This window comes from Anoplopoma fimbria, chromosome 14 (genome assembly GCF_027596085.1).
Source record: "Anoplopoma fimbria isolate UVic2021 breed Golden Eagle Sablefish chromosome 14, Afim_UVic_2022, whole genome shotgun sequence".
Classification (NCBI taxonomy): domain Eukaryota; kingdom Metazoa; phylum Chordata; class Actinopteri; order Perciformes; family Anoplopomatidae; genus Anoplopoma; species Anoplopoma fimbria.
The window spans coordinates 15,479,382-15,496,821 of NC_072462.1; the positions used below are offsets into that span (position 1 = coordinate 15,479,382).

Here is a 17,440-nt window from a genome sequence, read left to right on the forward strand (position 1 = left end):
CCTCAACAATTATTAAATTGGATTGTCTGAAATTTTGTAGACATTCATGTTCCCCAGAGGATGAATTGTGATGGCGTTGACTTTACACCTGATCCCATCATGAACTTAATGTTTTTTGACGGGGAAAAAAAACAATTATATTATACATCAATGTAAAAAAGAGTTTGTCCTTTGTATGTGCCTTTGCCCTGCGTGTTAGTAAATAGCCTACAATACTTCTGCTTCTAGCCGATAGCCAGTTGTTTGGGAACAAAGACTTTAATACTTCCAAGGTACATCCATGGGCATACAGCCCATGGATGTGGTGACATACAGCCGATATATATCCTTTATTACAGCTAGCAGGAAGCTGCCGGAACCGGATATGTCAGGCTTCGTTCCGTGGGTCTAACAAGCGTTCATTATGCCTAGGAAAAATAACTACATTCTATTAGTGAATTACACAACTTAAGACTTAATGATTTAGATAAGGGCTATTACAATGTCCTCCAGGCAAGTTGATGTACCTCAACAAACATTATCAGCTTATTCACAGACATCTCTTTCCCAATCTAAGTCCATGGGGAATAGTCCTTTTGGGCCTATTTGCATCGTGTGAACTGGAAGTTGTAATTCCACGGTCGGCAACTATGTCAAATTGGCTTCAAAGCCTCTTCCTGGAGGCTTACTTCAGAACTGTTGCGTCTACAACTGCGGGTTCTCTGCTCTGCAGGTTGATGATATCGAGGTTGCCTGGCGATTGAGTCGAGTTTTTCACAGAACAATTCAATCGTTTGTTAACCCTCACAGTGGCAGGTAGACTGATTAAATCCACCCACCACAGGGGCATATTTCTAACCCTGTTGTAGGGAGTAATGTAGAATGAAAAAAGGGAGAAAGGATGAGACACAAAGATAAAGTTGCAATTACAAATCTGTCTGTTATTCCAGCACCACGGATCGTGCCATGGATTGTTCAATACAAAGCACAGTTAGACTACTAATATTTCAGAGTTTCTACGTTGCACAAACCTTGGTCAGAGCGTTTTTTTTGGAAATCTCTGAACTTTCCAGAATGGAACTGGTGTTGTCACTGTCCTTCCCTTTCTTATATTAGATGCAACACTGGTAACCAAAAAGCACTTGGAGCACATTTTTGATAAAGTGCTGGGATAAGCGCTCCCCAGCCCCCTGCTACATTTTTCTGCCAGAGGGAAAACACTATATGGACACGCACGCACCCTAAAGCATCAATGAGTCAGGCTCAACATATTCAACTAAACAACCGCTCTGCCCCTGCACTCTCTCTGCTACTAGAGGATGGAGAGGGGGGTGACCGCTTAACAAGGGGCATTTTGGTAATCTTTCTAACAAGGGGGATATCATCCTCCTCTCAAATCACATTCTGGAGATGCATCCATACATACAAACTGACTCCTTCAGTTTTAGTTAGATGTCATAGATTGGCTTGCTAATTATGATGATTATAATGATTTTATTAGTGATAGAGATGCTTGTGTTATTGCTGTTTAAATGCATGTTTTGAAAAAGCTTGTGTTTAAGGTAAACTATGTGTAGACCAGACATTCTTGTCCAAGGCCTCTTTAAAAAAAAAAATATATAATATATTTGTATATTTCGTTATGTCTGCGTTGCATAACTTTGTCCATGCTCGCTTTTGTATTGCTGTTGGATAACTCTTTTCTATATTTAATTAAATGAAAAGAAAAGTGAATATCAAGCAGTTGAAAAAATACCTTGTGTAATGAAAATGCTCTGGTGTCTGTCAGTGGCCCAAAACCATTAAGAGACTTAATGGTCATATTTTCCATTTAATGGAACTTGGAGTGTGCCGATGAAACGGTGGGAGAGCAGTGAACAGCAGTAATATTTCTGGAACAAATGGGTCCGTGTTGGCATGTCAGTAAATCTTTCTAATGTTAAAACATGCCGTTTCATTGACGTTGTTTTGATTTCACTAAGCTCCTCACTTTGAGGCAGATTTTTTACTGATTTAATAATTGATTGTTTCACTTATTTTAAGGAATTCCAGGTTTCTTCACCGGTTTCTGTTGTTACTGTACTGATATGTATATTCTGGATTATACTATCAAGGAGGCATCCTAAAGTGAAGAATATCACCAACAAGGGACTCTATACAATGAAAACAAGAATAGGCTGACTGAGCCAAGGGGTTCAATGAAACAGACCTTAATGAAACAGACCTTAAAGGTGTTAGCTTCAAAATCTGCAGTCTATTAGCAGAGTTTAGACAAACCAAAATGAAGAAGATACTGCAGAGGCCAAAGAGGATTTCTAAATGCGCCAGGATAAATGACATCGAGGGGTGCTCTGAAATCTATAAGATAGACAGCTGATAAAGAGCACTGGTCTGGGGTATGATAGCAGATTATCTTTTTAAACTTGCTCAGTCTGATGGCAAATAGAAAGATGTCTTGGAATGGTGTTTTTTTTTTTAGCAAAGACATCCATCATTATCAAGTAGTTTTTAGTCAAGTGGAGCAGTGGATTTTGTCTCAGTTTATGTTATATTTCAGACTCCTTTTTTAAAAATTATATAATACCTGCCACAGTGAATAATAGCCAAGAGCTCACAAAAAACCACAACAAAGAGCGACTCAAATTTAATGGTGACAACATCTAAAAAAAACACGTGGAGCACTCGCCTATCATTCCTCGTTTACATGAATCCTGCTTGTTCCACATAACAATTCTGGGAGGAGGTGCTGTTAGAAGATTCGTGGGCAGACGGTGATGGGTGGTGAAAGGGGGTTTTATTTGTTGGGTACAGTTTGCAGAACAAAGCTGGTTCAGTATGGAGTTTGTGTCTCTGCCTGGTGCTGCATACAGCGTGTCATGCACCTTCCCATCCCTCGCCCTTTATCATGCTGCACATGGGTGACATGGGACTGAACTAGTGCGGGCTGCTCCAGCTGCATCTGCTTGTGAGCCCACAGGGAATGGTGTGTGTGTGTGTGTGTGTGTGTGTGTGTGTGTGTGTGTGTGTGTGTGTGTGTGTGTGTGTGTGTGTGTGTGTGTGTGTGTGTGTGTGTGTGTTCATGTGCATGTGTGTCCTCTGCCTGCGCACCAAGGCTGCCAGAAAATATGGGCAGAGCACATGATTGCAGGGCTCTGCACTTACCTAAGCAATTCACAGGCTCTGCATCACACAGTTGATTCAGCACCTTGCTAATAGCGCACACATTAACTGCAGCACAGATCAGAGGAGGAGTGCAGTAATGAGAGGGAGCCTGGCATTTATTGCTTCCCAGTGTATGTGTGTGTGTGTGTGTGTGTGTGTGTGTGTGTGGACGTGTTGAGCAAATGTGTGCATGGTGCGTCTATAGTGTGTTTTTGTAAGAGCAAGAGAAATAGCGGGAGAGAGGGAGGGACAGAGAGAGAGAGAGAGAGCTGGAGAGAGAGAGCGGACGTGTGTTGGTGAGAGCTGGGTGGAAGGATGGCTGCTCATGTTTGAACTGCCTCAAATGCTCAAAGGGAGAGTCAAGGCAAAAATTCAGCAGAGGCAGAGAAACAGACGTCTCACTGGGGGACACATCTTGTTCATCATTTGTGGGGAAGCAGAGAAGATTTGGCAATGCCTGCCGAAGTGAAAGAGGTAAGTGTGTGGTGGAATGGCTCTATTTGCTCTGTACCCTCCCTCTTTTTTTTTTTTTTTTTCCTGCAGAAAACTGTAGCCCCTCCACAGCTTTACATTCTGCCTCTGTCATGATGAATGAAGGAGGCATGTACCACTTCATCTCCTTGCCTCTCACTGCTGTTCGGTGCAGTCTCCTTGTGTGCATGGGGACATGATGCTAACATCTTCATCAAGTGTGTGTGTGTGTGTGTGTGTGTGTGTGTGTGTGTGTGTGTGTGTGTGTGTGTGTGTGTGTGTGTGTGTGTGTGTGTGTGTGTGTGTTTGTGTGTGTGCACGCGCATTGGCCATGCAGATGTGCAAATGCATAGGCAAGCTTATATGGGGGGATAATGTTTGATTGCATCATGAGGGGAGGTTGTTCCTCCAGGGGGAAGAGGCTGCACACACTCTGGTAAGTGTATTGCCAGAATGTATCAGAGAGACATTAAATCTGACCATGCAGCATTTAACTATTTGAGGATCAGAGGAGTGAAAAGAGGCTCCAAATAGAAACTTTGAGAATGAATATCTTACTTTTTCTTTTTTGGGGGTGTCATTTTCAATCAGTATTTTCTCTAAATAGATCAGCCTGGTTGAATTACGACTAAACAAGATGTATTGCATAATGGAAAAGTCTGAATTCAGAGGAATCCTTTTAATGCATGGGTCATTTCAGTGTCATTTTGATTCACAACATACAGTGACAAATTCTGTAAATTTACAGCGACCCATATGCGCATCGCCGCTTCAACAGATAGTGGAGGGCAGATGAGTTGTGACAAAGTTGTGACTAATCTCTTCTGACATCAGAGGGCTGATGTCATGTTTTATTATCCAATGGAACCATTACTCGTTCAATCCCACAGTTTGATAAAGACAAACTGCCTGTTAAAGCTGATTTATTCTGAGTTTGATCACTACAGAATGACTGGCTTCTACTGATTCAATTGCAATCCAGAGTGCTCATTCTTTGAATTCATCTTTGCTTTCTGAAATGGATTTTTGACAAGTTTGAATCATGGCTTGTGCCTGTTGTGCCCTTGAGCTGGTCACCAAAAAATGTAACTCACTCAGCATTAGATCAGCCTCTGTGTCTCCCAAAATAATACCCTGGCTGCAGCTGGCCTCAATACAAAGAGTTGACGGGAACAAGATGCTAATCATGCCCATCTGTCTCCTGCATCGCTGCACCTAAGATCTATATACCATTCTTTGATTATTATTATTTTTTTAAAGCTGAAGTCAGATTCTGAGTCGTCATCTCCAGCCTCTTTGGCTCTGTGAGCACACTTAGTTAGTGATGGTGCAGTGGGTTATTTAAATGAGCCTTGACTCACAGCGGGCCTGGCCTTCCCTGGAGCTTGAATCAGACGGGGACAGCACACAGGCCCCTGTTCCAGCCCATTATCGTCCTCCAAATCCTTAATCAAGCTGTCTGTAGACAACTGAAGTACCCCGTCTGTCTTTTGGCCTAGCGTTCATTTAGTGCGGCCTAACAATATCCAATCAACCTTCCCCAGGGGTGTTTAAGCCAGGATCATCTCCCTGCTGCCAATTTCTCCTGTGTGACCCTTTCATCTCCTTGTCCCTCTGACACATTTTGCACATAGATATGAGGGGGCCCTTGTGTTTGGAAAAAAAATATATCAAGCCCTCTCCCTCCACATCCAGTCAGCTGGTCACTGCAGCCTGATTTAATGCAGTGGAGTTGAGTTCTCAGCACTTGTTCGGTTTAATGCCGCAGCCTCAAAAAAAAAAAAGTTTGGGGGAATTTAACAGCTTTTTGTTGAATCTCAGTGCATCACTCGGGATATTTTTGTTTCATAAAATGAAAATTGATTTAGAGTGGATAAGCAATTGAAGTAATGAAATGGGTTATAAATGATACGGTTGAATTGATTTTCTCTAATATAAAATCTTTTAATTATAAACTGTTTTGATGGGCCATTTGCATTATTGTTTGAACTAGATTTAAGAAAAATTCAGCTGTTGCAATCAGAAGGCCCTCAAGACTGAAAAAAAGGTCTATCAGATCATCATATATTGATTGAGATCAATTGTGCAGCGAAACAAATTTTTGTAGACTTGCCGAAATGAATGTGAAGTTTGTTAGAAAATCAGCATATAAAGTGTTTATAGTCCAACACTGCCTCCAGCTCTGTCTCAGTCCAAGATGCTGAATAATTTATCCACTCTGGTTGATGAAACCCATTTTGTTGAAAAAGAGAATTTAAGTTCTACTCGAAATAAACAAGTGTAAATTACAGAAAAATCCACATGTTGTACCAGAGCAGCAGCTGGGTTATTGATTCAAGCTTCAGTGGTGGTAAATCAAGTCCCACATCGAATAACTCCAATGACAATAACTTCCAGTCCCATCTTTCTTTAGGCTATTTTGTCAAGAGGCACTTTTCATACATGCTTTCATTGAGAACCTCAACATCTGTTTAGAAGGATTTCAGCATAATAATGTCTGAAAAGGCCAGTTTTTGCAAATAAGTGAAAGGTCTGCTCTGGGATATTTGGACATGTTGGCCAATACAGATAACATTACAGATATTGTTTGTATTGTTTCATCTCATGTGTGATGCTCTCACCGTTCCAGTTGAAACTGATTTATCTTGCTGCTGCTCAGGGCAGACGCCCCTCGATTACAAATCTCCCTTTAGAGAAGCACCCAAGACTGTCAAGACTTGATCATCACATATCATCTGTTAATAATAAACAATTATCTTTTCTTGATCTGACTTGCCTCTCCTGATTGAACTAACTTTGTCTATTTAAAACCGGCAGGTGGCACATTTAAACAGAAATCTAACTTGGAAGTCTTTGATTAACAAACAAATCACACATGCATTCAACAAATGATTCTTACTCGTTGTTTATGCTAATAACTTTTTAATAAGCAATTATTACCCTGATAGAGATAAGATAACTGACATGTTGTTCATCCTAGTCTGCCTCACAAGGATATGACACCGGAGAGCCATTTCATTAAATAAGTGATAAATTAAATCTCTCATCCTTTATTATATCTGTCTAGATGTCTTTTTTGCTGTCAACACATGATCCTGGCTCTGCACCATCCTGAGTATTGTGGTTCTATGGACAGCTCAATTAGATTGAAGCTCATCAAATAAAATAAAAATGTCTGATTTTCAAGACATATAAATCTAATTTTAAGTGTGCATATTGGAATATCTCTGTTTTAATTCAACAGATCGTGTTTCAAATTATACAAATCATATGGTAACATAGAATAAATTAGTTTTACTGTCAACGCTGACTTTGCTCAAGACAACTTTACATTGTGTGCTGTTGTGATGTTGTCTACCCTGTTATCATTTCCCTGTTGTGTATAATGCAAACATTGTGTACATAATACACTGTAATGATACTGATCAGCCAAAGTCATTTATGTCTGTGTGCTGTAGGAGCAGAGCTCAGAGGGGCCTCCTCCACTTTCTTTAGCCCAAGAGGCAAAAGAAGCGACCCTGGAAAACCCAACTGCCAATGACGAACTGGACACGCCCACCTCCGTCGCCTCTGTGATGACCTCGACCAATGAGAGCTCTACAGAGACTGACACCCCACAGCAGACAGACACTGAGGTTCATAACTTAATGTTTGGTGATTGAATTATCTGATTTTGTATTTGTCACCACCTACTGATTTCCTACAGTTTGTTATAACAAATTATTTGAGCATTTGTCAAAGATCACGGAGTCAACCAAGTTTTAAAGCCACTAAAGTAAACTTTCTGGCCATGAAAAAATTTAATATTTTTCTTAACATGTGAACATATAACTAATTTGGCATGCCTATAAGAATAATTTTTCACTTCTGTGACTCCAAATATCTTTTTAAATGTTTTTTACATCTTTTTAATTCATTGTCATCAAAATGTGAGGAAAGCTAGGAAAGTGAAAAACCAAATTCAGTCAATTAAACCAGACAATACGATTTCCTACAGTTTACTATGCTTCTAAACAGCAGCTGGGCCTCAAGTTGTTACATCATCTTCCTGAAATCGCTATGAGAACAGCTTGGGTTGGCTGAAACATGTTTGGTCTATTCCAAGTAAATTAACACTAAATAGTTCCTGCTCTGACTCTAAACACACCAATTTGGGGGAATTAAATTGGAGCAAAGGAACCTGACACTTTTTGGAAAAATGGGATTTTAATGACTAACAGAAGTTCTGATTAGATTTTTGTTGGGATAATAGTTGTGGTGCATCAATCCTTGTAGGAGTCCAAGGCCGTGGAACAAGAGGGCGAACATGCCCCCAGTGAGACCCAAGAATCCTCAGAGACACAGCAGGAGGACTTCCAGACATCAGACACAACTGATCTCACAACGACTCCAGAGATTCAAGATAACACTCAGATTGAGCGACCGATTCCTGAAGCAAACATTGAACCCATTGAGTCTGTTACACCGACCACACCGACCAGCAGCACTACCACAGCACCATCTCAACCTCCCGTGGTGCAGCAGTCTGAGGAGCCTCAGCTGGTGAACCCAGATAGACAGAGCAGAGTGTACACCCTCCCTGACAGCTACAGAGGCATCGGGGGTGATGTATGTGCAGGGTATGGAAGCCTGTCCCGCACCACCATCCATGGCTACTGGCCCGCCAAGAGCTTCCAGCCGGGGGCTCACTACACCTTACCCTTCCTCCGGGACAGCTACGCCTCGGCAGGCCTTAGCGGCCCGACAGAGGAGGACGGTCTCAGCGAACGGGGAGAAAACCCTCTGGACATGAAGACTGACCACCCAGCTGCCAGTTACCCAACACTGGGGGGGATCCACCAGTTCAGGCCCATCACCACCATGGAGCTCCTCAGGGAGCCCTCGAGAACCAGGTAAGAGGACGGTACATTAGATCAAACTTTATTTATCCCTCAGGGGAGACTGTGTAAACAGGTTTCAAGTATGTTTGTGGTTTCCATGGTACCTAGATGTGGGCTTGAACACATAGTCACTCAGTCACTACAGTACACTGAAAAAGGTCTGTCTGTTTATTTGATGTCAATCGTTAAACAAACCCATTAAACAGTTTTTAGTCAGAAAGCAGGCAAAGGATACTCAGTAAGTCCCTGATAATCAGAACAAATTTTTATAACAGGAAAACACTATGGCAACTAATACCATTTGTAAAGTAAATGTGACCAAATGCCTTGACACCAAGCCAATTTACCTCTATTGTTTACCGAAGTATCTACACAGTTTGAATTGATTTAATAAGTTATATTTTACACAAAATGACCTATTAATGTTAATCGTAAGATATGCTTTTGAAAGCTTTGAATGAAAAATGCATAATATTTGGAAAACTGAAATGTATGTGTGGTGCCAAATTTGCATAATAATCCAACTGAAGTGCCTTTTTTTTTTTAACTGAGAAGTGGACAGAATCTGAGGTTTTGCACAAATTTAAACAACGAAATAACGTAAGTAAAGTGAGAGAGAGTGTATGTGTATAGATAGAATTTGATCACAGAGGACCTCCTGTGAAAATTATATATCAAACTTTGTAGCTGCACAGACACCAGGCAGTGGCCTCTATCTCGGTCCTGTGAGTCAGCGTGGACAATAGAAAGACATATGGATAGCAGTTAAGTAGCAGCTGGTATCAATCAGGAATGGCAGCCTTCTGGAAAGTCGATAAATAAGGATGTTTCACCTGTTATTGCCTGCCAGAAGCTTTTTCCTTATCCCATATAAAGTGACAGAGCTGTTAACAAAAGATACAGGCAACTCACTTATGCTGTTAAAATCCCTGAAACCCAGTCTATTAGACTAAGAGACGCTATTTAAACCTGTTTTACTCAAACTGTTGAATATGTACAGTAGAAGCAATAGTTTGACATTTGGGGAAATGTGCTCATTGACTTGTCTTGCTGATAATAAGATGAGAAGATCAATACCACTCTCATATTTGTTTGATTAATAAAAGTTAAATTAGGAGACGGTTAGCTTAACTTTGCATTAAGACTAAAAGCAGAGGGAAACAACAAGCCCGGCTCCGTCCAATTGTACCAAACTCGGCCTATCTTTTTTGTCACTGTGAGGAGACTCCAGGATGTAACTGTCCTGCCAAGAAAAAGAGCAGCACACAACCCCCCATAATACCATAACGTTTTGCTTTTACACCCTGTGGGGGAATAAACAAACAATATATAATGTGTTCAGTGAGCATTAGAGATGCTGGTAGGTGTTTGGATAAAGCCAGGCTAGCTGTTCCCCCTGTTTCCAGTCATCAGGTTAAGTTAAGCTAATCAGTATGTCTGTAATGCTGGCTGTAATTTACACATTGTAGTATCAATCTTCTTTTACAACTCTTAGCAAAAGCCAAATTAGTGTTGTTTTCAAAGTGTTGATTAACAGTCAAATATAAAACTCCCACACAGGTGTTTTCAGCTAATCTGGTTTATCAGACCTCTTCTCACGACTGTGTGGCCATTTGTAGACTGTAATTGAATCACATCTTCCTGAGTGTCCTGTTAGCTTTTCTGCACCTGTTAGGGTTGGACAAATTACACCTTCATCATTGACATTGGTAAAATGGAGATTTGCGACCCCAATAATTCCAATCAAATCTCCGGCCAAACGTCAACCTGAGCAGAGGTCTAATAAACCAGAATAACTGAAGACACCTGTTCAGATGCTGAAAAATTCAAGATTGATGTTTGTGTATTTTGTCCTGAGCACATCACGCATGCATGGCTGTCTCTGTGTCCTCAGAGGTGGATATGATGACGCCTTCATGGCCCAGCTGGAGGGGAACCTGAATCCTTTCTTCCAGGCCATGTGCCGAGCACAGACCCTGCAGTTCCCCCACAAACGCAGCAGCATGGTCAGCCTGGACAGCATCCGCAGAGACCCGCGCTGGAGAGACCCCAACCTGCACGAGGTGATATCGATGCTCAGCCACCCAATGGACCCAGTCAAGTCCAATGCCGCCGCCTATTTGCAGCACCTGTGTTATGAGAACGACCGCATCAAGCAGGAGGTGCGCCAGCTGAACGGGGTGCCGATCTTGGTCGAATTATTGGACCACCCTAAACCTGAGGTCCACCGCAAGGCCTGCGGGGCTCTGCGTAACATATCCTACGGAAAAGACCACAACAACAAAATGGCCATCAAGAACTGTGATGGCATCCAAGCTTTAGTCAGACTAATGAGGAAGTCTAGCAGCATCGAGGTCAAAGAGTTAGTCACAGGTACTGCTCAATTCTTCACTCTCCCTGGAGCCATAACTTGCAATACTTCCTTTGATCTCAACATCATTTGTATTCTTTCCTTTGCAGGAACTCTGTGGAACCTCTCCTCACATGAGCCGCTGAAGATGATGGTGATCAACAATGGGCTTCAAACACTGACCGATGAGATCATCATCCCACACTCAGGATGGAGGAGAGACTCGGCCAACCCTTCCAAACTGCTGAGTGCCGAGTGGACCACAGTCTTCAAGAACACCTCTGGATGTCTGAGGTAACCTTTGCTTCTGTCGTGAAACAAAAATGTACTTGTGGTGGATTGAGTTATCGCAGCTTTGCTCATAAAAGTTGTTTGTGCAGGAACGTCAGCTCAGATGGGGCGGAGGCTCGGCAGAGGTTGAGGGAGTGTGAGGGTCTGGTGGACGCCCTCCTTCATGCACTTCAGTCAGCTGTTGTCAACAAGGACACTGATAATAAGGTCACTGACTTGGAATAAGAGAGTTAAGATAAAATGTTATAAATAAATATTATACCAAACTTTGCACCCTGGCACATTTAGGCAAAATTAACAAAATTACGGGTCAATGGCTATTAGTCATACTGGTTATTAAATACAATGCTTTAATAGTTTGTTTCCTTGAAAGGCACAGTAAAGTGAGTTATTTTTCTCATAATTCCCTGATTTAGCATCAAATTTTGACTGTACACAACTGCATTTGATTTAAACATTTAATGCAAGTCACCAAAGTAATTAAGGAATGGATAAAGCTCTCCAAAACTGACATTTCCTCCACATTTTAATTTTGATAGGAAAACTCACCAAAATATTTTATTCTAAAAAGGGATCTGGAATTAGTCAGAGTAAACACCTGTATGACTTCTACTGCTGTACAGCTTTCTGCAGAGCATCTTTGATTAAAATCGTCTGACATTGTCTTCCATTTAGTCTGTGGAGAACTGCGTGTGCATCCTGCGAAACCTGTCCTATCATGTTCACAAAGAGATACCAGGAGCGGAGAGATTTCAGGAACCCCATGCCAATCATCTGATGAGATCAGTGGGAACCCAGAAGAAGAAGAATGAGACCGATTGCTTTGGAGGGAAGAGACCCAAAGGTTGGTAGCCTGTTATACTTGATGGCATCAACCTGCTGTATTTGACATTCCAGTCTGATAGTGCTTGTACAATCAAGAGACATTAGTGCATCTGTTTTAGCAGCCAGTGCCTTCAAATACTTCTATTTGAGTCATTTTTAGAAGAATTTACTGTTTATTTTATTGTTTTATTCTTTGCTTTACGTTCTCTACTCCAATACACTCCACATACATTTTTTTGGTTTTCAATAGGATCCGTGTTTTCATGCCAATGAGAGCCTGAATATTATATTTCATTACCCTGCATGTGCAGGAGCTGATGATATATTTTGCTCTGCAGGAGCTTACAAGATTTAAAAGCTTTTTTATACTTTGTTACATCAGTTATTTGACTTTTACACCATGCAACTGACCGTTTTTAATCTGAAAGAACTTCAGAAAAGTTCTTCAAAAAGAGATACACAACCCAATATAAGTCATCATTTGAATTACAGCTAATATACATACTCTAATAGGCTGCAGCAATTTGTGCTGCAGGACACAGCTAAATGGAGAAACAATAGGGTTAGAGTTAATAGTGATCTAAAGTTTTATGACTTTTCCACACTGCTAACCTTTCAGCTAATTGCACAAAATTGAGAAATGCCTGTCTGAGCCAACCTGATAGTATCAGCACCCCCCAGTGACTCACCACATGCTCTGTGTCTTCTGCTGCTGCATAATCTAGTCTTTGACATTGTTCTTCTTCTCCCCTTCAAACCGTATTCACCAGAGGAGTGGTTCAATCAAGGTCAGTGTGCTTGTTAATGCTGACTATTTTCATAGTGGTAATACTGTGATTCAATACAACATCAAATTTGCTGACGTAATGAAAACCAGTGTTTGTGTCTGTGTGCATGTGTGTCTGTGATGTACAGGTTGGAAAAATGGATTAAAGGACAGAAAATACGGTACATTGGATTTACCAAAATGTGCAGAACAAATGAAAGGTACATAATGAGGAAATGTAATATCAACTTCACATAAAACATTTTAAATTTAACACAAATAGTGACTGTGATACGACTCAGTCTCATTATGAAATAAGTAGGCTATACATCCGTAATAAGCCTAATGTGCAGAGCGTCCATTATATATCATCATCATCATCATACAGCACTGTCAAACATCAGAAGCTGCTTTCTGCGTTGTGTTATCTGCTTTGTATGCATGATGTTGGCATGGCCTGAAAGAGAATTAATATAAATGCAAAGCCACACTCCAGCACCTGCACTACTTGAGGACAGTTTCATTACTAAAACAAAATGACCCTCCAACTGAAATCTGGCAACATCTAGAACATTTCCTCTGGCAGACACTGGAATTTGCTCAAGATACTGCCTGACACTGATTTGTCTTTATGTGCTTCTGCTAAACTCTCTTTACATTTTTGAATCTTTACCGGAATGCTGCTGTTTTTAGCCATGCATGGATGTATGGGAATTTTTACAGTGGAGTACTGTGCTGAATACGATATATGTGGATCCGGCTGCTGTTTGAACAGAGATCAAAGCTATGCTCATCCTCCCACACTCCAGCCGGTGAATGCAAATCAGTATGGGGAGCATGTTTCAGTCCCGGGTCAGCTATATACTACTTGTCAGATGTCCAGCAATCTCAATTGGCTCAGTACAAAAAAAAAAAGCCAACTCTGCAGGGGTCTAACAGAGTTGTAATTTTGTTGTGTAGGGTTTCATTAATTCATCAACATATTTTTCTACTGGCCTGCCTACATATTGACCTAAACTAACATAGATAAAGGAAAACTGTGGAACAGTGTTGACATTATATTGTCAGGATTAAGCCACTGAATTGTCATGCAGGTACCTCACCACTGCTTGATTGTCATCCCTGACTTTCTCTGCCTTTCTGTTCAAAGGTTTGGAGCTGCTGTACCAGCCAGAGGTGGTGAGGCTCTACCTCTCTCTTCTCACCTGCAGTCACAACCACAACACCCTGGAGGCAGCCGCGGGGGCGCTGCAGAACCTCGCTGCGGGACACTGGGCTGTGAGTAAATCAAAAAGCTCAAGTTCTTACACTCTTTACACAGGATTGTGATTGTGGCGAGCATCCCAAACATAAAAATGGTGTCTCTAAAGCTGGAAATGGGAGCATTAAACTTACTTTCTGTAGTTATGAGGTGACACATTGTTGGCCCAGTTTTTATCCAAGTAAGATCGACCATGGCTGCTATCATAGTGTCCTTGTGTCCTTATACATTGTTTATGGAGCTGGTCCAGGATTTGTCTCCAGATGACATTATCACTTTCACTGTCTCTGCTCATCGTAAGGAGAGACTTAAATTGAGCTGTACCGTAAATAAATAATGCATCAGTTTGGGGATCTATTTTACCATTTACCTTAAGTTAGTCTACGCTGTGCAGGGTCACATACAAAAGAGCAGAACTAAGTTGTTACATGTGGTATTTATAATGTTTAGTTGTGGTGATATTAGTGGTTTTGTAAAGGTGGAGAAATGAGTAGCTAGTTGAGATGTGAAGGAGGGTCCCAAAAGCAAACATCACTCAGCTGTGCTTTGTGTTTGCTCTTGTAGTGGTCCAGCTTCATCCGGGCCACAGTGAGGAAAGAGAAAGGGCTGCCGATTCTTGTGGAGCTGCTGCGCTCGGATGTGGACAAAGTGGTGCGAGCTGTGGCTATTGCTCTTCGCAACCTGGCGATGGACAGAAGGAATAAAGACCTAATAGGTACAGTCTTCTAACTCTCGTCGGCATACACATGGCTCTGCATCTGCATACTAACTTTGCTATGTCGTCTCTCTGTCATACAGGGAGCTACGCTTTGAGGGACCTTGTCGGTAATCTGCCATGTGGGCAGCAGCACCCAGCGAAGAATCTTGATGGAGATACAGTGGTGTCTATTCTGAACACCATCCATGAGATCATCACAGATAGCCCAGAGAACGCCCGAGCGCTCATACAGGGTCATGCCGTGCAAAAACTGGTGGCCATCAACAAGTCAAGGTACTTGAATGTCTTTCAACTTAACTGTAAACTACTTTTTCTTATATACAAATTTATGAATATAAAATTAAACAATGAAAAAAGAGATCAAATAATAATGGTACAAAATCAGACTTAAAAAAAAGAGAAGAAACTGCATTGGTATTATAATATTTGTTGCTGCCACTGCTTAATATCGGTTTGTGCTTCAGACACAGCCTCGATGCAATAGCTCATGATATTAGCATCATATCCCAGGGCAATCAGGAATGGATTTTAATATATGGGACAGTGTTCTCTCGGAGCTGTCCGCTGTTGTTTACCACAATGTCTAATGATTTGTCGTCAGCCAAGCAGCTCGGGAGACCAAAGCAGCTTCCCATGTGCTCCAGACAATATGGGCCTACAAGGACCTGAGAATGGCTCTGACCAAAGCTGGTTGGAACAAGAGCCACTTTAAGGTATTTTGTTGCTATGTCTTGGATCTGTCATGCCTATACCAATAAAAGGAAAGCATGAAATTCTGTTTGTCATTCTTTTTTTTTGTTTCAAAGCCAACAACTGCCGGAGTGACAAAAAAATCAAAGAATGGAAAGCAAGGCAGTGATGACATCACCCTGCCTCTCATGGACAAAAACCAAGGTCAGCAAGTCATCGCATGCATTCCTTCGGCAGAATCTTATTAAACCATTATCTAAATGAGCCAAGTGTCCTCTAGCTCAGGGATCAAAACTGCTTTTAAACATACTGTGGTTCTTGACATGTCAGGGACAAAGAAATGGGCATTTTCAGTCCCAGACCATATTCTTCTGAAACATAGCCTTAAACCAATGATGTGCTGCCAAGGTTATCAGTTCAGGGACTTGGCTTATGAGCCTGAACAGGCTCTCCCAGAGACAGGGCAGGCTCATGCATCAGCAGTCACATTTCATTTGAATGAAACACGCTGTCTTGAAGCAAGAGCGACCTCTAGCTTCCTACCAGAACAGTGATCTTCTATTGGAGCTTCTTTATGAAATATGAACATAACTTAAACACCCTTTGAAATATTAATTTAGGGGGAATGGGTATACACTATGTACAATGATTTCATTGCATTTGACTGTTTCTCTCACTGGTGTTTTAATTAATAGCTTCTCAATGTGAGGCTTTGCAACTCTTTGATAATTGACCTTTTGTGAAAAATGTTGGTGAAGGGTTGATGGGCTCCTGCACACAGCAGTAAAAGAAATTAGATGTTTCAAATGTTTTTGTTCTACATTGAAATGATTCAGAAATTGATGCTTTGAGTGAAATGGTTAAATAGACCTAATTTAACATTTACACAGTACAGGCTGGATTTTGAGCGACATTTATTGACTGAAAGGTTAGTTTTGTCAACCTTTAACCTAAAGCTATGTAGCCAGGTTGTTCTTAAAATGTATAGGCTATAAATGCAAAATGAAATGGGTTTCAACCAGCATTAGCAATATACATCTATTGTCAATAAATCTGTAAAGTTACTTAAGAAACATTAGTAGAACACATCCAGCTTCAGAGTTAGCTAGAATTAATGCTAACCCTTTTCGCAAAAGAAAACATTTTCACAGCCATATGCTGCTTGGTGACCCACAAAATGTTAAATATACATTATTATAGGGAACTTAAAATTTTCAATTTATGGTTAATTATGGCAAGGTACAAGGTTAGCAAATTCGTTCCTTAACTACTGACATCTAGCTCACTGACAAGGTTTTTATTCTTATTTTGTGACAAAATATTTATTTATTTATTTTGGGAATAGAACCATGGGGTTTCTCATTGAACCATTTAATGAAAAAAAATGGAAAATGATTGGGCTTTCCAAAAGCAGGCACAAAACAAATATTTCATTTCATTTCAAAGTACAAACTGATTTGCATTTGTTCTTTTTCTCTCATTGTATTTAATAAATAGCAACACCTTTCCCATATTACCTACTGCTAATATTATAATAATTTTCCCTTGCAGATGTATACTCCAGTTTAGAGCCAAATGATAGAGTTGGAGATGGAAAGGGGCCGGTTGTGGAAAGAGACACTCTCCAGGTAATCTGCCATTTGTCTGTACTGAATTAGTTTACATATTACATTATGTTTATGGATTTCACACATATCCCAGGTATGGAGCATAAGCAGAAATTGTAGCCGTTGTTTTACAGGATTGTGTTTAGAATTATAAATTTTCTGTGACTCAAATTGTAACTGTCAGTGTTTTTTATGCAAATTGACTAACACCATCTGTTTGCATATTTCTTTACCTAGGCGATAAGTGAGAGAAAACACTTCATCAGAGCTGGCAGGCCTGCAGTGGGCCTCATGGATAACAAACCTCCACCACTGGACTCCTGGGTGTAAACAATACAACACAGCCAGCTAAGCCGGTTAAATCCAGTAGAGACACTTTCCATTGGTGAAATACGGATTTGTGCAATTTGATCATTCTTGTACAGACAGACAAACATGTT

The 17,440-nt window shown here is 40.9% G+C and overlaps 1 protein-coding gene across 1 annotated transcript; it reads left to right on the top strand.

Annotated features, from left to right (window-relative positions):
* Positions 1 to 3,594: 3,594 nt before the first annotated feature.
* Positions 3,595 to 17,330, top strand: arvcfa (ARVCF delta catenin family member a). Its single transcript, XM_054612643.1, has 16 exons — positions 3,595 to 3,615; positions 7,071 to 7,247; positions 7,888 to 8,504; positions 10,387 to 10,865; positions 10,953 to 11,136; positions 11,223 to 11,340; positions 11,809 to 11,977; positions 12,729 to 12,746; positions 12,874 to 12,945; positions 13,875 to 14,002; positions 14,550 to 14,700; positions 14,784 to 14,976; positions 15,305 to 15,416; positions 15,510 to 15,597; positions 16,945 to 17,021; positions 17,238 to 17,330. The coding sequence occupies exons 1-16, from the start codon at positions 3,595 to 3,597 to the stop codon at positions 17,328 to 17,330; spliced, it is 2,697 nt and encodes an 898-aa protein (XP_054468618.1).
* The last annotated feature ends 110 nt before the right edge of the window (positions 17,331 to 17,440 follow it).